General features: G+C 41.0%; 1 protein-coding gene across 1 annotated transcript; it reads right to left on the reverse strand.

Moving 5' to 3' along the window:
• Window positions 1-506: 506 nt before the first annotated feature.
• On the reverse strand, window positions 507-13705 carry LOC143288545 (glutathione S-transferase 3, mitochondrial-like). The gene is made up of 7 exons (XM_076597138.1): window positions 13640-13705; window positions 8789-8969; window positions 7210-7271; window positions 6368-6425; window positions 5503-5575; window positions 2842-2978; window positions 507-726 (listed from the first exon to the last, which is right to left on the reverse strand). The coding sequence occupies exons 2-6, from the start codon at window positions 8924-8926 to the stop codon at window positions 2878-2880; spliced, it is 432 nt and encodes a 143-aa protein (XP_076453253.1). The 5' UTR covers window positions 8927-8969; window positions 13640-13705; the 3' UTR covers window positions 507-726; window positions 2842-2877.
• Between the last annotated feature and the right edge of the window lie 9096 nt (window positions 13706-22801).

The raw sequence follows: 22801 nt of genomic DNA on the forward strand, positions 1-22801 counted from the left end.
GGAACATTTCTAAACCACTGGCTGCTTTTGATTGGGGGGGGTGGGGGGGGGGGAAGAAAAGAAAAGAAAAAAGAAAAAAAGAGGAGCCTACAATCTATTAAATCACCTAATCAGAATCACAGATCACACATACCTGTTAAGTCTAATTCCCTAAGCATACTGACAAACTTGGGTCAAGCTGACAATTTCACAAGTGACCTGATCAAAATAATGTAAACAACAATATCATCTAATATAAAACCTTTTCAAGTAAATACAAGCAAACAAGTATCACATGATAAAAAAAAAAGAAAAAGAAAAGAAAGATAAGCAGGAGAGTGTCAAACCGGGTTAGTCCATTAATATAAAAAAAGTAGAATAAAAAAGGTTGGGGGAATAGCAAAACTTGAGCTACATACAGAATGAAGCCACAGGTAAGCACTGGAAAACAACAACAACAACAACAACAAGAAAAAAAACACACCCTCAAAACCAACATGATCCCAAAATACAGTTGTTTTTCCTCCTTGTTTAATGCAAAGCCACACACACACACACACACACACACACACACACACACACACACACACAAGATTCCTGGAGTCTTTACTTTTCCACAACACCTAAACAAAGAGAGAGAGAGAGAGAGAGAGAGAGAGAGAGAGAGAGAGAGAAAGGGTGATGTATATCTAACGAAGCAGATGAAGCACGTGACCAGTTTGTGCTTCTGGACAAATCCTTCCGAGCCTGAAACAAACAACCAAAAAAAAAAAAAAAAAAAAAAAAATCATCACTTGCTTTGAAATGATTCATAAAAAAACAACAACAAAAAAAAACAAAAAACAACTCAAAGTTTTCAGTAACAAAATCAATACAACAAAAGGAACCTGACATCACTATAACTCACTTCCTTCTTGATTGTCACATAACACAACTCTTTAATTTCTTTTTAAACTGAGCCTTCTGTGGATGCCCAGCAATGAGAAAATAATAAAAACCCTGTTGAAAAATTCTTTCTTCAAATCATTCTAGAACAAGCTTGTAGCTCTCATGCACTTCAGTCATAAACAAGGTAGCTAGCTGTACCGGCCATACAACCTGACACCACAAAGTTCAAACTAAACAAACTGAGGGGAAAATTTCAAATGAGAGAAAAAAAACCCAACAACAGACGGGCGCAACAGCCGAGTGGTTAAAGCGTTGGACTTTCAATCTGAGGGTCCCAGGTTCGAATCACGGTGACGGCGCCTGGTGGGTAAAGGGTGGCGATTTTTACGATCTCCCAGGTCAACATATGTGCAGACCTGCCAGTGCCTGAACCCCCTTCGTGTGTATACGCAAGCAGAAGATCAAGTACGCACATTAAAGATCCTGTAATCCATGTCAGCGTTCGGTGGGTTATGGAAACAAGAACATACCCAGCATGCACACCCCCGAAAGCGGAGTATGGCTGCCTACATGGCGGGTTAAAAACGGTCATACACGTAAAAGCCCACTCGCGTATATATGAGTGAACGTGGGAGTTGCAGCCCACAAACGCAGAAGAAGAAGAACAACAACAACAAAAAACAAAGCAACAAAAAAAAACAACCCAAAAAACCCAACAGTGCCAATCTAAACAAGACTGGCAAAGCCTTCATGTCTCACGTCTGATACCCACTTCACACAACAAAACAAAACTGAAAACAGCAACAACAACAACAACAAAATGATATTGCAAAGCAGACCATCTGGCAGAAAAACACACACACATAATAAGTCATTCAGATGAGGCGGTAAACCATGGTCCAGTATGCAACACACACTTAACGCACGTTCCCCACAGCAGCAACAGGGTTGTCCCTTACAAAATGCTGCAGAAAAATCTACTTTGATAATGAAACAAACGCACATGCAGGCAGAAAACAGAAAGAAAAGAAAAAAACAAAAGCTGGAGCGGCCTTATGGCAATGCACACTCTCCTAGGAGAGCAGCCCCAGTTTCACACAGTGAAATCTGTTGTAACAAAGAAGTGATACACTAATTAATGTGACCTTGATGACCTTTGACCTTTAAATTTACAAATAACTTGACATTCTGGTCAAAACAAATCACAATCCCAAGTTTGAAATAAATCTGATATAAGACAGTCTCTATCAAAGCTCTTTGCGTTTTGCCAAATGGTGACCTTGACCTCTGACCTCTCACCCTGCTAACCGTATCATCATCATAAAGGAGGGTCACCTCAATGGTCTCACTCCTCATACCAACCATCCTACCACATTTGCAGTAGCCAAGAAAATGCCAGTGTAGAACTCTACCACAGACACACACACGCACACACCGGGTCATCACTTGGACTCACTTTGTCAACACACACGAGCCAAAATCCCAAACAGACCCGTCAACCTTTGAAATGACCTAGGGGGAACAAATTCCATATCTGAGGGGAAGTTACTGTCGATATGGCACACGTCACATATCTCACGCCCAAATAAACAAACATTAGGGTAAAATTTCAAACACTACAGTTCGATTTCAAACACTTTAATTTGTTGTTAATTTCAAACATTTCATTATCATTACTGGAGTTCAGCATCAAAGTACACTGTCCATGATAGGTGGGTTTTGACAGACACTGTCGTAACGTGAATGCTGACTGGCTAGCGAGAAAGTTGGTCAGCGGAAGTACGTGGCGGGCAAAGGGTGACTATACAGACAGTCATGTGCTGTCAGAATTCAAATGATACACAAACTTTTTTGTCAGCTTTAAAAAAATTTTTTTTTTAATCTGTTTGGGGGGATAGGGGAATGCTGGTCAGGTTGGGGGAATAAATTCCCTACAAATGGGGAACGGTTGGCAGGTCAGGACAAACACCGTACCTTGTGCCTCCATGAGAGCCCGCCCCCACGTCAGCCTCACACCCACTCCAGCTGGTGTGCTGCGAAGGAAATGGCGTGTCCCAGCAGCATCAGCTCTGCAATGTGACCAAAGGCTCCCCACCGACGCTTGTCCGGATCTGCCACACACACATACACAGGAGTTGTCAGTTTCCGTTTCTCAAGGGGGCGTCACTCACTGCGTTTGGACAAATGCATATATATATATCTATAGCACATGTAAAAGAACCCACGGCAACAAAAGGGTTGTTCCAAACAAAATTCTGTAGAAAAATCCACTTTGATAGGAAAAAACAAATAAAACTGCACGCAGGAAAAAATACAAAAAAAATGGGTGGCGCTGTAGTGTAGCGACGTGCTCTCCCTGGGGAGAGCAGCCCGAATTTCACACAGAGAAATCTGCTGTGATAAAAAGAAATACAAATACAAAATATAAGGCATATATATATATTATATATATATATATATATATATATATATATATATATATATATATATATACATACATACATGCTGTACCACATCTGCTAGACAGATGCCTGACCAGCGGCACAACCAGACGTGCTTAGTCAGTTCTTGAGCGCATGCATGTATATTTGTGTTCCAATCACAGTGGATTTCTTAATAATAATAATAATAATAATGAATATTTGGAAGCCCTATCTCTGGAGAGCCCACAGTGTTAATAATTTTTTTGTAATACAATTACACATACGTACATTGATGCAGATACACTTCATAACATTCACTTGCCTATACGCATCACAAAATAAACAGGTCACACACACACACACACCCACACACACACACACGCACACCCACACACTAGGCATTCATACCGATACAGCCCCATTCCTCTCACCACCCACCAACAATCGCAGACAGACACACAGGGTGGGAAAACTAATCATAACAACTGTGGAAAAGGCGAGTTCTGAGAGCTGATTTGACTGAGCGTGTCGGACTGAATAAGGGAGTTTGTTCCAGATGACAGGTCCGATGAAAGAGAAAGGACGTTCCCCATGGAGTTTCTTTCGCCATTGTACAGAACTTTGCCAGAGAACAAAATTCGTTGCCATGGGCTCTTTTACAGAGCGCCTAGCATGTGCAAGCAGCATACGGGATCTTGGTTTGTCTCATCCAAATGACTTGACGCTCAATTTGATTTTCCGGTGTGTGAGATTTCCAAAGGCAACTTAGTATTGTATTTTTTGTGTGAAAGATACTTTAACCTGCTCACTGTTGCAGGGCATAACGTGTTCACTGCCAGGAAAACATAACTCTTGTAGCAGGGCAGAACGTGTTCACTGCCAGGAAAACGTAACTCCGGTTGCAGGGCAGAACGTGTTCACTGCCAGGAAAATGTAACTCCTGTTGCAGGGCAGAACGTGTTCACTGCCAGGAAAACGTAACTCCTGTTGCAAGGCAGAAGGAAAACATAACTCCTGTTGCAGGGCAGAACGTGTTCACTGCCAGGAAAACATAACTCTTGTACCAGGGCAAAACCTGTTCGCTGCCAGGAAAACGTAACTCTTGTACCAGGGCAAAACCTGTTCACTGACAGGAAAACTTAACTCCTGCTGCAGGGCCTCTAACAGCGCGCATGCATGCGTGCATGTGTGTGTGTTTGTTCGGGGTATGTATGTTGGTAGACTGAGGGTTGGGACAGTGTCTGAATGGTGTGAGACTGCAAACTGTTGCATGTGTGTTGTGTTTCTCTGTGTGTGTGTGTGTGTGCATGTGCGTGTGCTTGCGTGTGCATGTCTATTTGCTTGCCTGTGTCAGTGATACGTGCGCTTGGGTTCGCTGTGTGTGGCCGATTTTTTGTTCTTGTTTCATTTTCATAAATTTTCCCTTTAATGCATCCTTCCCTTTACTTTCTTTTAATGTATTAAATCATCTGTTTATTTGGTCTAATCATCTAACTCTGTTTCATGTCAATGTTTTACAGAAACCTTGGGTAGGGCTCTCATGGCCTGATCAGCGTGTTGGGTTTATAAGAAGGTCAGACATCCGCTCCGTTTTGTAAATCAAATTTTTTTTTACAGCAGATTTGGTGCAGCATGTATGGATCAGCCTGCACACTTTGACGCCTCTTTGACACTGACACAGTGTGCAGCAAGTGTGTGATATTTAGCAGCAAGTATGTGATATTTAGCAGCATGTGTGTGATATCTACAGATGTTTTCAGGGCACTGAGAATGGAAATTTTCTTCCTAAAATTACATTTAAATAAAAAAAAAAACATAGCCGTATGAAGAGCACAGGAACAGGAATCAAGATGGCTGCCGGAAAAAGAGGGCGCTAGTCAGGGATACACAGGGGAGGTAACCTACTTAGGGAGGTTATCGGCCCTAGCTACTTTCGTTTTCTCCGCATAGGTGGATAGTAGTTTGCACAGGACGGGAATGTCAGACCCCTGCTGGAGTCTGCACTAGTGGGTCACGGTTAAGTATGTGTAATTAAATGGAGATTTTAGATGAAATATTCCCCCATCTAATATCAATCTTTACTGAACACACCCGCAATTGATGAACACAGGAATTTAGACCTTGGAAATGATAACGCTACTCAGACAACAGTTAATGAACACGGGAATTCAAAACTTGGAAATAAGTTGAACAACACTATTCAGTCACTCACCTCCAGTGTAGTAGCCCAGGGCGTAGGCAATACGACTGACCAGGTACATCACCCCCACACCTGCTGTTAGTCTCTGCACACACACACAAACATCATTCACTGATCGTATTGCGTTACTTTTGGTCACAACAGATTTCTCTGTGTGAAATTCGAGCTGCTCTCCCCAAGGAGAACGCGTCGCCATAAACCAGTACTGCATATATTTTTCCTTTTTTTCTGCCTGCAAGTGCGTTTGTTTTCTTATCAAAGTGGATTTTTCTTCAGAATTTTATTAGGGACGAGCCTTTTGTTGCCGGGGGTTCTTTTACATGCCCTAAGTGCATGCTACACACAGAACCTTGGTTCATCATCTCATCCGAGTGAGTAGCATCCAGATTCAAGGTCTTGTGGAGGGGGAGAAAATACTGGTGAATGTGGGATTTGATCCTGTGCACTCCACTTGATCAGATCAACAGCAACGTATATTCTAAACAGATATCTTTCAATGTACATTACAAACAGCTTATATATATATATATATATATATATATTATTTTTGCTGCCCCATCATCTGCACCATTTCAGTGGCTTTACTCCCACGCCGCTCACTTAGATTACCCATACACGGCCACACCCGGGTTCGTCCTCCTGGGGACTCACATCGTTGCACTGAATACATGAGTGCTACAACAGTGTGGACGCACTCTGCACTTAGAACATTCATCGTTCAATGTGCACACACATGCATGTACATGCACACACACACGTGCGCACACACACACACACACACAGTGCATGCAGCTTTTCTGCAAGCATTTCACTACAAGACACTATAGGAAGGACAGCTTTGATACGCATTCACAAACACACACACACACACACTTACAGGATACTGCAATCCTCCGATAAACAGATTCATCAGAAACTGGCCCTGGCCCTCCAGTCTGCAATAAACACATCTCTGGTCATCATGTGTCTTTACAGCAATTCACTTTGTACCCAGTAACCACTGATAATTAGTCGCCATCATAGGTAATCACGTATGTCATGACAACAAATCATTCTGCACCCTGTGCTAACAAAGAAACCACTGATAACTAGTCAGTATGTATGTTGTACCAGCTGTTTTATTGTCACTGACCTGCCACTTGTAGACAAGCACTGATCGCATATTATGCATGATTCACTGTTAATCACAGTGATTAATCATTTGAAGTGCAAAACCCAACAGTATTCAAACACAAGCACATGTAACACCCACACACCACACCCACACTCTTTTGAAAAAACACACACACACACACACCTTTGATAATACACACACACACACACACACACACACACACTCTCTGTGTTAACACACACACATACACACTTGTATCAACATACAGTAACACATACACACACACAGGGTGACACACACACACAAACACTTGTGTCAACACCAAAAAACACACACACACAGTGACACACACACACACACACACAGTGACACACACACACACACACACAGTGACACACACACACAGGGTGACACATACACAAACACTTGTGCCAACACCAAAAAACACACACAGTGACACACACACACACACACAGTGACACACACACACACACACACTTGTGTCAACACACACACACACACACACACACGCACATGCACTCACACACAGTGACACACACACACAAACACTTGTGTCAACAAATACACAAACACTTGGTACGTACGTGTTCTGGTGTGCTCTCTGAATGCAGTTGAATTCCTTACTGCTGCAGTACATCTCTGGATACTGCAAGAGAACATAAAATGAAACTCTTCACTGAGCAGCTATTTGGCTAACCTCTCAAGTGTCTTTTATTCAGGCACACACACACATACACACTCACAATCACAATCACACACACAACAGCTATCTGAACAAGAATCTTGGTGTCTCTGTCTCTCTTTCTCACTGTACTCACACACACATCAAAATTATTGGTAAGACTTTGAACAAAAGAACAAATGAATCAACACACACACAGAAAACCTGCTTTGAATATATATATATATATATATATATATATATATATTTGTATTTCTTTTTATCACAACATATTTCTCTGTGTGAAATTCAGGCTGCTCTCCCAGGGAGAGCACATGGCTATATTACAGCGCCACCCATTTTTTTGTATTTTTTCCTGTGTGGTTTTATTTGTTGTTTTTCTTATCGAAGTGGATTTTTCTACAGAATTTTGCCAGGAACAACCCTTCTGTTGCTGTGGGTTCTTTTACGTGCGCTAAGTGCATGTTGCACACGGGACCTCGGTTTATTGTCTCATCCGAATGACAAGCGTCCAGACCACCACTCAAGGTCCAGTGGAGGGGGAGAAAATATCGGCGGCTGAGCCGTGATTTGAACCAGCGCGCTCAGATTCTCTCGCTTCCTAGGCGGACGCGTTACCGCTAGGCCATCACTCCACACAGTATATATATATATATATATATATATATATATATATATATACACATACATAACATTTCTACAATTTCTCTTGATTTAAACTTTGCTTATTTTCTATTTTAATAGATACTATTTTTAGTTCAATCTATTGTGCTCCTGGAAATTCCAACTAAACAAAGAATGTTGAAATGCCAGTCATGAATAAAAGCTGATTTGTGTTTGCACATTTCTTATGTCTCTGCTGCTATGTGCACATGTCAGATGATCAGTATAAGGACAGGCCCGGCGCTTCCTTTTTTGGGGAAGTGCCTGGGTTTGTTCCAATGTTCTTTTCATTTACCTGCGTACTAACTGAACTGGTAGTGTAAGCAGCACTGTCTTGAAGTTGTGCAGCATTGACTTGAAGTTGTGAACCTTGTGAATGGAGAGAGTTACCACTCCTTACTTTTTGTTAAACAAAGAAAGGTTTGGACCTAAACTGATTAAAAGCAAAGCAAAACAAAACAATACACACAACAAATTTCCAGCTAAACTGCATTTCTTTGACCACATAAACACATCAAAATTAAGCCTGCTGTATAAACATTTTATCTATCTAAAAAACAACAACAAAAAGGAAAACACATTAACAGAAAAAAACCCTGACAAAACAAAAACAAAAAAGCAACTGAGACACAGAGAAAGAGAGATTTTGATCCACACATACATATGTACACATATATACACACACACACACACAGACAGAAACAAGAATGAAAGAATAACAAAGACAGAATGACAAACAACCAGAAGAAGATAGAAAATGATACATATACATCAAGATAGTGACACAGCCAACAGATGAAGGAAGAGACACAACTCACAGGCACGTCAAAGCGTTTGCGGGCCTTTCCCACGTTGATGGCCATCCAGATGTTAACGAACGTGTTGCCCACGCACCCCACCAGCACCACATAGCCATAGTTCTCTGGCAAACAGCTGGCAAACTTGGACAAACCCATGACTGCTGGTGCCAACAATGGAGGTAGTACAATAGGTATGGATCTGCAGGAAACAGATGGAAACTTAATTATCATTTAATCTGTCACTGTTGCTAAAAGCCCAGCTGACAACACACAGGGACAACATACCAATATTGTCAAAAACACATACATTCACACACACATGTGAAAAAGAAAATTTGGCACAAGTGAAAGTATATCCTTGCACCAGACATGCCTCTGACCTGTTTGTCATTTCTTCAGCTGGAGGATTAGAAAGAACAAAACAAACAAAAAAAAGACTGGAACAAGAACATGAATAATATACAAAATTATATACAATGCTAATAATATTTTATAATGCACAATACTGATAAAAGTCAATGGACAACTCATATCTTGGGGGCATACATACAACACAGTATGACTCCCCAGTTATCAAAATCCAGAAGAACAACAATTGTTTTAAGGTTTTCTAGAAAAAAAAAAATTTGTGAATTAAAACAAAAACATGAGTGGGCAGCAAAGCAGAAAATAGGAAAGGAGCATGGCAACCAGCCGCCGTGGCGAAGTGGTTAGCGTTGCGGACTGATGGCTGGGAGGACGCGGGTTCGAATCCCAGCGGAGGTGGGTTTTTCAGCCTGTGGCCGGCTCCTACCCAGAGTTGAGTGTGCTGTGGGCTTAAATGGGGAGACTGGGACCACACAGTCGAGTGTCATCCACTTCAAGGATGCGTCTTTGGGTGTGTTGCTCTAATTACCTGACCAACACTGCAAGTGTCTCTATCTCTCGGGCCTGGTTAACGCCGGGATATCATTATGACAGGAAGCGTAGAGTACAGCCTTGTCACGCAGTCCCAAACCAAAATGGACCTCCATAGCAACATCGTCATCCTCCTCCTCCTTCATCGTCATCAATATAAACAAATTAGTCTCAAAGTCTGTGGCCTTTCATGCCCTGCTCTCATGGTGACCTCAGTTTCGATACCCCTCCACTTCTGTGCTTGGGGTGAGTCCTGTCAATGTCGTCAGTATTGGCGAATTCGTTGGGGGCTGTTGTTTGAGGGACGTGGTGGCGGTCTCCACTCTGGGAGGGACGCTCACTCAGTCTGGCTCCGCGACTAAGCCATTATTGTCGTTAGTAGGGGGCTTAGTAGTTGGTGTCCTAAGTAGGTAAAATCAGAACAGGCACCACTGAACACCACCAAAGTGACTCAGCAGCAGTGCAGGGTCTCCTCTGGTGTGTGGCCTCCTGGCGACCTAACATCGACGGTTCCCTGTGGACTGCCGACGCTGGAACTGCGACGGACGAACCCGGGTGTGGCCGTGTATGGGGGAATCTAAAATGAGCGGCATGGGAGTAATGCCACTGAAACGGTGCAGATGATGGGCACCAAAAAAAAAAAAAAAAAAGAAAAAAGGAAAGGAGCATGGCAGAAAGAAATGGAAAAGGCCAGAGACACAACAAATAAGAGTGATGGAAAAAAAAAAGGTGTCAAAGGTGGGGATACTATTTTTGTGAAAGAGCCCCTGGCATCCCCCCCACACCCCCAATGGGGCAAATGGGAACAACTCTGTGTTCAGTGTAAGCAGATCACAGACAAAGACTGCACTGGTGCAGGTGTTAAAAACAACTGGGCATCAGAATGGAAGAACATCTCCAGAGCCTGGCTGGCTCCAAGCTCACAGCCAAAATGTTGCGAGGTCAAACCACAGCTGGCATCTTCAGCGCCCATGATAATGTGCTGTCGTTCTGGGGTGTGTCAGTGTGCTGTCAGGAAGAATGATAATGTGTTGTGTTCTGGATGTGTCAGTGTACTGTCAGGAAAATGATGTGTTCTGGGTGTGTCAGTGTGCTGTCAGGAAGAATCATAATGTGCTGTCATTCTGTGTGTGTCCGTGTACTGTCAGGAAGAATGATTTTGTGTTCTGGATGTGTCCGTGTGCTGTCAGGTAGGTTCCCTTCACCCACTGTCCTGGGATGGTTTTTCCCCTGGGATGGTTTTTCCCCTGGGATGGTTTTTCCCCTGAGGCTATTTCACCTGTGGCAGGTGTCAATGTCAAAGCTGAATGTGACGACTCACTGGCAATACAGCCATTCAAACTGCAGTGGAACATTACAAAAACAATGGCCCAAACGTTCCTGACAAAAAACAACAACAAAAAACAAAAAAACTTGGCCAATGAAACAAATTCCTAAATCTATAAGATCAGAGAAGCTGTCCTTCTGGTCATGTTTTAAAATATGTTTAAAATAAGCATTTAGAACAAAGAGTGAGATCAAACAATTTAACCAACTTTTTTTCACTGAAGTGAACTCAGACGTGTTTGAATTCACGTCTTCAAAGCAACGGATACGGTAGAATGCAGGGAAAAAAAGGGTTGCTAAAATCAATGAAACAATTAAAGCAATACCAATTTGGGAAGTCTGACTGCCTGTACAGTGTGCAGGGATAACAAGTTTACCTGAATGCTTTCATCATGCCATACAATCAAGATTGGTTTTCACATGGATTTGGTCCCTACCGGGGTTAAAAGTGATACTGGCCAAACTTCTGTTCTAAGTACTTGCTAGTATCTATGAACCAAAAGGAATGCAAAAGAGAATTTTACACTCTCAGATGGAAATCTGTTCTCTGCAAGCCTGTTACTCAACCAGGAAACTGCAAGCTACATCACTCGTGTGCTGATTATCTGGTTGTGTTTTGCTGCACCAAATGCAATTTATCTTTATGAGATAAGAAAGTTATTATTATAATCAATGTACAATATAGTAGGCTATGTTCATGATTATATTCAAAATAATGTTTATTAATTCTTCTTTTTTACATTCAAAATATTACCTGCAATGTGTGGAATGAATGTATGAAACTGTGTATGTGATATTTTTACATTTGTGTCTGTTATATTCCTCATAGCTGTTGTTTGGTGGGTTTTTTTTTGTTTTTTTTACAGTTCTGGTCTCCATGTTGTTTACTTGTCTGTGGTGATAATGTACATGACCAAATTTCTCTAGTTGGAGATAATAAAGTTATTCTTATCTTATCTTATCTAAGGCAAAAAGTACACTATTATCCCTCGATACACTTCCCAATCTTCAACCTAAAATGCTGACTGTCATCACTGACTGGTTTGCGCAATGCTGTAAGCATAACTGAAAATGAAACAGAAGGCAGAACAAATAGATGGGAAATCAACTTCTGCCCAGGAGGCAAAAGAATCTGAGCGCACAGGTTTCAGTCCCACACCCACCAGTATTTTCTCCCCCTCCTCTGGACCTTGAGTGGTGGTCACCTGTCATTTGGATGAGACAGAGGACCCGTGTGTAGCATGCACACGTAAAAGAACCTACAGCAACAAAAGGATTGTCCCTGGCAAAACTGTGAGGAAAAAATCCAATTTGAGGAGAAAGCAAATACAACTGCATGCAGGAAAAAACTGTGGCACTACACTGTGGTGACATACTCTTCCAATGGAGAGCTGCCTGACTTTCACACAAAGGACTGTTGTGACAAATGCAATACAATACATGTTGGTTGATGCAATGGTGAGGCCGCACAAAACTGGGGAAGACAGACAAAACAGTGAAGCTACCAAAACAAAATGTTCCACTGCATGTGGAGCTGATGGCACATCAATGCTTTGGGCCACAGACACTAATACTACAGTTATAACTTATTTCTGTCAATTTTTGGTTCTCCAAAAAGACATACATACATATACCATTAAAGCACAGAACCCCAGTATAACCAACGCTGCCCATGTATTCGTTAAAAAAAAAGAAAGAAAAGACAATCTGTATACTGTTTTTACTGTCATTTGTGTGTATCCATGCATATGTATGGAAGACAATTTTTTTTCTTTTTTTTTCAGTTTTCAGTTTCAAGGAAGTATCAAAGCATGCAGACTGATCCATATACCCTTCACCACATCCTCTGTAAAAAAAAAAAAAAAAGAGAAAAAATATTCACCTTTACCCTACATGCTGATCAGGACTTGAGCCGAGGTTTGTGTTTTAAAAATAGATTGACAATTTGCAAAAACAATGAAATATAGCAATATGAAATACGCTGCTATTTGTAAAACATCGAGAAGACAACAACAACAAACAAACAAACAAATGGGGCACACAAAGTAAGCGAAACCGCACGTGACCACGCGCGCGCACCGACACAAGGTGCAAACGCACGTACTCACACAAACAGAGAGAAACACAACGGACTTGCACAGATCACAAGGCCCAGCCCTCAACAGACAAATGTATGCACCAGGCGTCACCCTTGGCCTTCAGACAATGACATGAATACCTGCGGAAATAAATGCGGAAGAAAGAAAAGTGAACAAAATGGGCATGTGAGGTGCGGAGGGTGGGGGGAAGGGAATGGCAAAACCTGCTTCCAACTGGCTGGCACCCATCGGGGAGATAACATTCTTCAGAATGTTTTTCACAAGGTGCTGGTGCATGACATGACAGAGATTTAATCTTTAAATATTAACGTCAAAAACAAAAATGATGAAATACAGAAAGCAGCAAGTCGAAAGGTCGTTCAGTCATTCCCATCTCATCGTTCACTATTATAGAACGCTTTCTCTACCGCAAGCGCTGCAGAAATTTTTTGGTCATCACAAATGATACTGGTACATATGTTAGCGACGTAGAAGCAATGCTACAGATCTTATTGTGACGCATATCTTACAAAATGCCAATTTTTTTTTTCAATCCAAGTGAACGTACCTGTCACCCAACACGATAGAGGACGCGAACTTTGACACAAGGAAGTATTCGTGCTCTGCGGGGTACTTTTAGCGTGATTTCCCTTGGCAAAAGCGACATTGGTTTTCTCCGGTAACCAATGCACACCTCCCTCCACCCTACCCCCCCTCACACAGACACACACAAGAGACATGGGTGCAAGGAGACAGTGGACAAATCAGGGATTCCTGTGATAAGAACAAATCATTTATATCCGAGGTTAATAGGCATAAATAAGCACCAGTGCGCTTTTTATTTCTTTCCCAGTCCACGCCCCGTCGACACAAATAATTATATAATAATATAGCATAACTATATTATTGTCCAACCAGTCTCTTTCTAACTTAAAAACATTTCCTCATAACTTTGGAAATCGAGCATTTGTTTGTAGATTTATCATAAAATATAACCCTCTCTCTCTCTCTCGTGTGTCAAGTGCCTGCGTGTCAATGTCAGTGCCTCTGTAAAGGCCTGATCATATCAGTGACATTTGCAGTGTCATTTCCTCTTCGTTGTGTTTTCACTGTGTTGTGTGTGTTTTAGTGCAGAGCTATACTGATTGAGATGCCTTGATAATGTGTTGTTCAGTGTTCAGAATAATATATATATATATATATATGTGTGTGTGTGTGTGTGTGTGTGTGTGTGTGTGTGTGTGTGTAGGCCTGTACATAAATTGTCCCCCCATAAATAGCCCTGTAAGAAAGAGACAGCGGGTAAAAGTAACTGATGATATGTTGGAACTGAGAAACGATTCACTCCACAGAGAATCGGCTGCACTGAATCCACGACAGAATCTGTCCAAGTAATTACAGTTTCCAACGATCAGAAGAGGATGCATAGCTGATGAACGCCAGGACATCAGGATCCTGTTCTCTTTGTCCATAGGGAGTTGTCTCAGATCTGTCGGTGCTGGTCTGATAAAACCCATTCCCACTTTGCCTACTCTTTGACCATATGCTGCCATCCTCAATGGTCTGTTGAAAGTTTGACACTTTGTTCTGTTTCCCCAACCCGCCAGTCCCATTTCGCCTACTCAGCCTCTCTCTCTCAGCCCCCCCCCCCTCCCCCCGTCCCTCTCTCTCTTTCCTAGTTTCCCACTCTCTCTGTCCCTCTCAAACATGCACATTGTCATTCACACACACACGCACACACACACACACACACACACACACACACACACACACACACACACACATCACTGTGTACAGATACCACTATCATACTATGAATATTAATTCTCTACAGGTCTTGATACAGGGTGAAATATTAAGAGCGGTTTCACAGCAGTAACTTTCAAGCAAATACAATACAATTCAGTTTAGGATAAAGCTTCGTTAGTGTTACTTATTTATAAAAAAAAATATATTGTTATTTATTTATTTATTTTATTTTATTTATTTATTTATTTTATTGATTTATTTTTTATTTATCTTATTTTATTGATTTATTTTTATTATATAATATATATATATATATATATATATATATATATATATATAAAAGTAATTATTTATTATTTTTTTTTTACTTTATTTTTTTATATTTTATTGTTATTTATAATTATTTTTATTTTATTTTATATTTTATTTATTTATTTTATTATTAAAAAAAATGTATATATATCTTTTTTTTTCTCAGGGCCTAAGCGTGTTGGGTTACGCTGCTGGTCAGGCATCTGCTCGGCAGATGTGGTGTAGCGTATATGGATTTGATCAAACGCAGTGACGCCTCCTTCAGCTACTGATACTGATACTGTTAGTGTCCAAAACAAGAGAGAAGTTTTTGCTGCATCAGATTTACCGATACAGAGACCAGACAATCAACACAAGTAACCGGCCCAACAATAAAAAAAAAATAAAAAAAAGTGAGCTTTAGAGATTTTTTTTTTTTTTCAACACACAGTGAGCACATAGGCGAAATGGGAACAGGCAAATCAAGATCACCAATTTAGTGATAGGTGAATCAGCAATAGGTGAATCAAGTTTCAGTTTCAGTTTTTCAAAGTGTCACTGAGTTGAGAAAAAATCCAGAAATGCAATACATCTGCTATGCAGAGGCCTGGACAGCAGCATATATAACCCAACACACTTAGTCAGCCTTTGAGTGCATGCATATATCATTTGTGTAACTATTAAGAGGAGATTTCTTCAACATAATTTTGCCAGAGGACAGCTATTTTGTTGCTAGGGTTCTTTTTCAGTGTGCCAAATGCCTGCTACACACGGGACATCAGTTTATTGTCTCATCTTCTTCTTCTTCTGCGTTCACTCGTATGCACATGAGTGGGCTTTTACGTGTATGACCGTTTTTACCCCGCCATGTAGGCAGCCATACTCCGTTTTCGGGGGTGTGCATGCTGGGTATGTTCTTGTTTCCATAACCCACCGAACGCTGACATGGATTACAGGATCTTTAACGTGCGTATTTGATCTTCTGCTTGCATATACACACGAAGGGGGTTCAGGCACTAGCAGGTCTGCACATATGTTGACCTGGGAGATCGTAAAAATCTCCACCCTTTACCCACCAGGTGCCGTCACTGTGATTCGAACCCGGGACCCTCAGATTGACAGTCCAACGCTTTAACCACTCAGCTATTGCGCCTGTCTCATCTGAATGACTGGATGATAGTCTGATTTTTCCAGTCAAGTTTGGAAGAAAGGGCGAGAGTGGGAATTGAACACAGACCTTCATGGACACTGACAGCTAAGCGTCTTCACCACTCTGCCCCCTTCCTCAGGAATAGACAGATCAGGACGGTACAGGCCGGTCTGGCCTGGTTTGCCAGACATACCATGCATCATGGTCTTTTGCTTTTATCAGGGCCATGGGTTTGGTTGGTTGAGAGTTGGACCCTGGTGGCTGAGAGACTGCAAATTGTTACATATGCACCCGTGTGTGTGTGTGTGTGTTTGTGCGTGCGCATGTGTGTGTGTGTGAATGCATGCATGAGTGAGAGAGAGAGAATGAGACAGAGAAAGAGAGAGAGAGTAAAACGTTCACACAATAAGGGCCTACATATCACTCAAACTGGATTGAGTTATGGGATCTCTATACACGGTTTTACTTAAATCCATCAAAATAAAACCAGTCATTCCCCACTCTCCCTCTCACTTCACACATTCTTTTCCATCCATTAAAAAACAAACAAACAAACAAAAACAACAACTACAGAACATCATTTTCAACAGTCTCACCAAATCTTCAAATAGTTCTGACGCCCCCCCCCCTCCCCAATCCCCCCCCCCCCCCCCTGCTTTCCCAACAACTGATAATGCTCACCGTTCACACAGATTTGCACAAGCACACCAGTAAACAAACAAATCCAAAGGCTCAGCTCCAAGATTTTATTTTCCATTCCTTCATTTTCCACAGCTTGATGTCAAACTACAAGATCCAGTCATCATCAACTAACAACATCCAGGTGCAAAACGATGTGTGATATTTTTGACATTGTTGCTCTAGTGCAGCCAACTGCACAGGACCAAATCAAGATCAACTGACCAACTAAATAAAAAAATAAACAACAAAACCTGTGTTAAACACAAAATCCTGTCACATCAGGGGGAAAAATCTGCAAACAACACAGTTCATGGCATGCTGTACCTAAACCATTAAGCTCCTTAATATCAGAGGGTATGTAGTTTGGGTTGTGCAGCCATATCTTTAAGTAAAATTGGTCAGGCTGTCCAAGAGAAATGTACAGCAAATTAAGAAAAGAAATGTCCATGAACGTTGGCAGAGATTCTCTTTGTGTTGACCTTATTTCTTACTGCAATGCAGCCAGTATATCATTTTTGTATTTTGCCTGATGTCCTCCAGAGCATGTCATATCATCATCATGATCATTATTAGTACTAGTATTATCATCTTCATCATCGTTATTATTATCTTTCATATCATTATTGTAATTTCTGATACCTTTTTTTTAATGGAATATTCAACAATCAGACATCTGACCAAACCAAATCTTCACACTTAAGTCTTATTCATGAAAATTCTTGGACCATTTTTTCAACACACAAAGATACCAACAACAGAAAATCAAAATATAAGACAATATCTTATACTAGCATAAAAAAAACTAGGCAAATAATGAGTGATAAAAAGCAGTTAATGCACCTATAACACAAAAATGATTTGTGAAGCATCCAATGTGAAACCCCCCCCCCCAGCCCCCACCAAAACTGTGCAAATAATGGTTCATATACAGCTGTGAAAAAATAACCCAACCTGACTTGTGAAATATACAATGTACAGAAAAAAACAAAACAAAACTACTGCAAATAATGGCTGATATAAAGCATTTAAAGAAACCACAACAAAAAACAAAACAAAAACAGTATGACAAAAACATGACTTTCAGAGTATACAATGTTCTATGAATACATGTACAATCTCTTGAGTACCTAAGTCTTTCCCAAATACAGATCCCGGTAAGCTCTAAAGCTATGATCTTAAAAAATGTCAGTTTCAGTTTCAAGGTGGAGTGAAGACATGCTCACTGATCCATAAATTCTACATCACATCTGCTTAAAAAATAAGAAAAAAAAAAAACCCAGAAAAAAAAGAGCAGACACCCTTTTACATATGATAATCATTGGTCATGCTTTGAAAGCCCACCCCAAGTTTGTTCACGACATAAACATAATAAAATGTAATAATAAAATAAATAACCCCCCCAAAATCAAAACAAAACAAAACAAAAAATAAAACAAAAAAACCTCCAACAACCCAACATAATGATTAAATTATATATATATATATATATATATATATATATATATATACGAATCTCACTTACTATTCAGTGTTTTTGGAGGACCCCCCCCCCACCCCACCCCCCAAAAAAGTATATCTTTGAGCAGTAAACAAGAAAAGAACAGCTGGGAAGATTGGTCACAGATTGTAAATTGCTGCTTGTTGGAACTGGGACAAAAAGAAAAAAAAGAAAAAAAAAAGAAAAAAAAAAAGAAAAGAAAAAAAGAGAAGACGGAATTAAATAGCCTTGTCATACCAGCTCTTATTCATTGTTCACATTAAATAGGTGAACAATGAATAAGAACTGGTATGACAAGGCTATTTGATTCAGTCTTCTCTTTTTTTTTTCTTTTTTTTTTCTATAAACTAATGTATATGTACTCAGTTATTCTCTCTGTGTGTGTGTTGTGTGTGTGTGTGTGTGTGTTGTGCGTGTGTATGTGTGTGTGAGACGTTGGAATGGCACCCTGCCTATCCACACTTCCATAAAGTGATATTTCCTGTTTCTTCGTTTTCTCGGTATTGGGAGATGGGTAGAGAGAGAGGGGGGGAGGGGGAGAGAGGGAGGGAGGGACAGGGGGGAAGAGGGGAAGAGAGAGGGGGGAAGAGAGGGGAAGAGGGAGAAAGAGGAGGAGGGGGAAAAGAGAGAAAGAGATAGAGAGGGGAAAAGAGAGAGAGAGGGGTGAGAGAGAGAGAGATGGGGAGTGGAGAGAGAGGGAGGGAAAGCGAGAGAGACAGAGACAGAGGGAGAGAGAGGGGAAGAGAGAGCAGAGAGAGAGAGAGGAAGGGAGAGAGAGATAGAGAGAGAGGAGGAGAGAGGAGGGAGAGAGAAGGGGGGGGGGGAAGAGGGAGAGGGGGGAAAAATAGAAAGAGAGAGGGGAAAAGAGAGACAGAGAGAGAGGGGGGAGACAGAGAGATGGGGGGTGGGGGGGGGCGGAGAGAGACAGAGAGAGAGAAGGAGAGATAGACGGAGAGAAAGAGAGGGAAAGAGAGAGAGAGAGAGAGAGGGGCTGACTAGGTGAAACATGGACGGTGGGTTTAGGTGAAGCAGGACAAGGTCAACCTGTATCAGAAGCCAGTCAGGGTGGCGGTATGATCACAGAGGAGGTGAACCAGGAACAGGCAAACTGCACCTGCCCCTCAAACAGTAGTATCAGTATCAGTATCAGTAGCTCAAGGATGCGCCACTGCGTTTGGTCAAATCCATATACGCTACACCACATCTGCCAAGCAGATGCCTGACCAGCAGCATAACCCAACGCGCTTGGTCAGGCCTTGAGAAAAAAATAAACTAAAATAGAATAAAAAAAAAGAAAAAAAGAAAAAAAGAAGTAAAAATAAAAAAAGGAAAAAGAAAAAAAGAAATCAAACAGCAATGATGGTCATGTCAACAGGACACCACTCTTACATTATCGTGCGTGAGTGTGCACACAATCTGAAGCATTAAGATAAATGATTATCCAATACCTAAATTTACAGAAGCAAAAACAAACAAACGAAAAAAACAACAACAAAAAAACCCACACAAAACAACAACAACAACAACAAAAAATCACTAGAACAACTGAAGCATTAAAATAAGCAATGATTCAATATCTAACACCGCATGCAGAAACCCAAATCACTAGAATGACGGAAGCATCAAAATGAGCGATGCTTCGATATATCACCCAAACATCAGCCAAAATCACTAGGATGATTTAACCATCAAAATGAGCAATAATACAATATATCACACAACACCAGCCAAAAATCATTCGATTGATTCAAGCATTAAAATAAACAATGATCAATACCTTAATTTCCATGTGGATTAATAAAGTGTTTTTGATTTTGATTTGATTGATTTTATACCTTGCACCACCGCAGACAAAATCACAAGAATGATCAATTCATTAAAACAAGCAATGATTTGATAAGGTAACTCTACACAAATGAAGAAATGGTACCTTTTATTCTACACCATTAAAAAAAACAACAACAAATAAACTCTCCACAAACCAATACCACTGGAATGACTGAAGCATGAAAGTGGAGTGATGGCCTAGAGGTAACGCGCCCGCCTAGGAAGCAAGAGAATCTGAACGCGCTAGTTCAAATCACGGCTCAGCCGCCGATATTTTCTCCCCCTCTACCAGACCTAGAGTGGTTGTCTTGACACTAGTCATTTGAATGAGACGATAAACCGAGGTCCCGTGTGCAGCATGCACTTAGCGCATGTAAAAGAACCCACAGCAACAAAAGGGTTGTTCCTAGCAAAATTCTGTAGAAAGATCCACTTTCATAGGAAAAACAAATAGAAAAACTGCAAGCAGGAAAAAATACAAAAAAATTGGGTGGTGCTGTAGTGTAGCGACGCGCTCTCCCTGGGGAGAGCAGCCCAAATTTCACACAGAGAAATCTGTTGTGATAAAAAGAAATACAAATACAAAATAAGCAATGATCTGATATTGAAGGCCACAGAAGCAAACAATACCACAGTGATTTAAGCACTAAGATATCAAACACCCCCACAACACCATCCAACAGCAAAGTGACTGAAGCTCCTCCTACAGCAAAGTGGAGTAGTGGCCAAGTGGTAAAGGGCCCATCTAGGAAGCCAGTGTCCTACGGTTCGAGTGCCGTATACAGACCAGGATTTCTTTTTCCACCCCCTTCCACTTCACCTGAAGTGGTGGTCTGGGTGCTAGCTGTCTGGGTGAAATGTTTAAAAAAAACACCCCAAAACCAAGGTTATATGAGGAGAAAGCACTTAGTGCCTGCAAAATTCTGTAGTAAAGTCCACTTTGATAGTAAAACAAATAAGAAATAAAAACAAACAACAAAGAAAGAAAGAAAGAAGAAAAATATAGGTGGTGCTGCGCTGTAGTCACTCACTCGCCCCAGGGGAGAGCACCCCAAATGCCACACAGCGATACATGCTGTGACAAAATACGAAACAATATAATGCAATGCAGTGCAACACAATGCAATGCAATACAATGCAGTGCAATGCAGTGCAGTGCAATACAATGCAATGAAGACAGGCAGCGAACAGAGATCAGCACACCACACATGCAATGCCGCCAACACTACAAACAATAGTGAAAAACTGATACAGGTACGAAACAGAACTGACACAGGTAACAATCAGTAACAAACAGAAGAATTTACACAGGTAACGACCAATATCAAAAAAAGAAGAACTGACACAGGTAACAAACAACAAAAGAACTGGCAATGGTAATAAACAGAAGAAGTGACACAGGTAACAAACAGAAGAATTTACACAGGTAACAATCAATATCAAACAGAAGAAATGAAACAGGTAACAAACAGGAGAACTGACACAGGTAACAAACAGAAGAACCGACACAGGTAACAATCAATATCAAACAGAAGAAATGAAACAGGTAGCAAACAGAAGAATTTACACAGGTAATAAACAGAAGAACCGACACAGGTAACAATCAATAACAAACAAGAAATGAAACAGGCAACAAACAAAAGAATTTACACAGGTAACAACCAAAAACAAACAGAAGACTTGATGCAGGTAATCAACAAAAGAATTGGCAATGGTAACGGACAGAGGAACTGCCACAGGTAACCAACAGAAGAACTGAGACAGGTAACCAACAGAAGAACTGACACAGGAACAATCAATAACAAACAGAAGATCTGACAAAGGTAGCAAACAGAAGAATCGACACAGGTAACAACGAACAAATGAACTGGCAATGGCAACAAACAGATGAACTGACACAGGCAACAAACACAAAACTCTGACACAGGTAACAAACAGAAGAACTGAAACAGGCAACAAACACAAAAACTGACACAGGTAACAAACAGAAGAATTGAAACAGGCAACAAATACAAAAACTGACACAGGTAACAAAGAACAGATAAACTGACACAGGTAACAAACAGAAAAACTGAAACAGGCAACAAACACAAAAAACTGACACAGGTAGCAAAGAACAGATGAACTGACACAGGTAACGAACAGAGATCAAACACTACAGGGATGACACTCCGATCTTCACTGAGCTCTTTCAAGTCAGGCCTTCAAACCCACCTCCTTCCAAAAGAGCTCCTCCTCCCCCCGCTCCCCTCCTCCCACCCTCCATCCCCACTCCACACTCACCTCCCTCTTTACAATCCACCGCTTTCTGGTGACATATATTCAGGATCTAAGCTTCAACTTTCATCCCTCTCAGTCAATTTTTCGTGTAATGCATGCTTGTGACTGGCAGGTGTGACAGCACTTTGATTTGTCTCTGCGCAAGATTCACCGCTAGACAGTTCTATTGTTCTTGTTATTGTTTCCTCTTCTTGTTTCTCATTTCATCATCATCATCATTACTACAATTTTTTTTTTAATCATTATCACCATCA

The sequence above is a fragment of the Babylonia areolata genome, chromosome 12, assembly GCF_041734735.1.
Source record: "Babylonia areolata isolate BAREFJ2019XMU chromosome 12, ASM4173473v1, whole genome shotgun sequence".
Classification (NCBI taxonomy): Eukaryota; Metazoa; Mollusca; class Gastropoda; order Neogastropoda; family Buccinidae; genus Babylonia; species Babylonia areolata.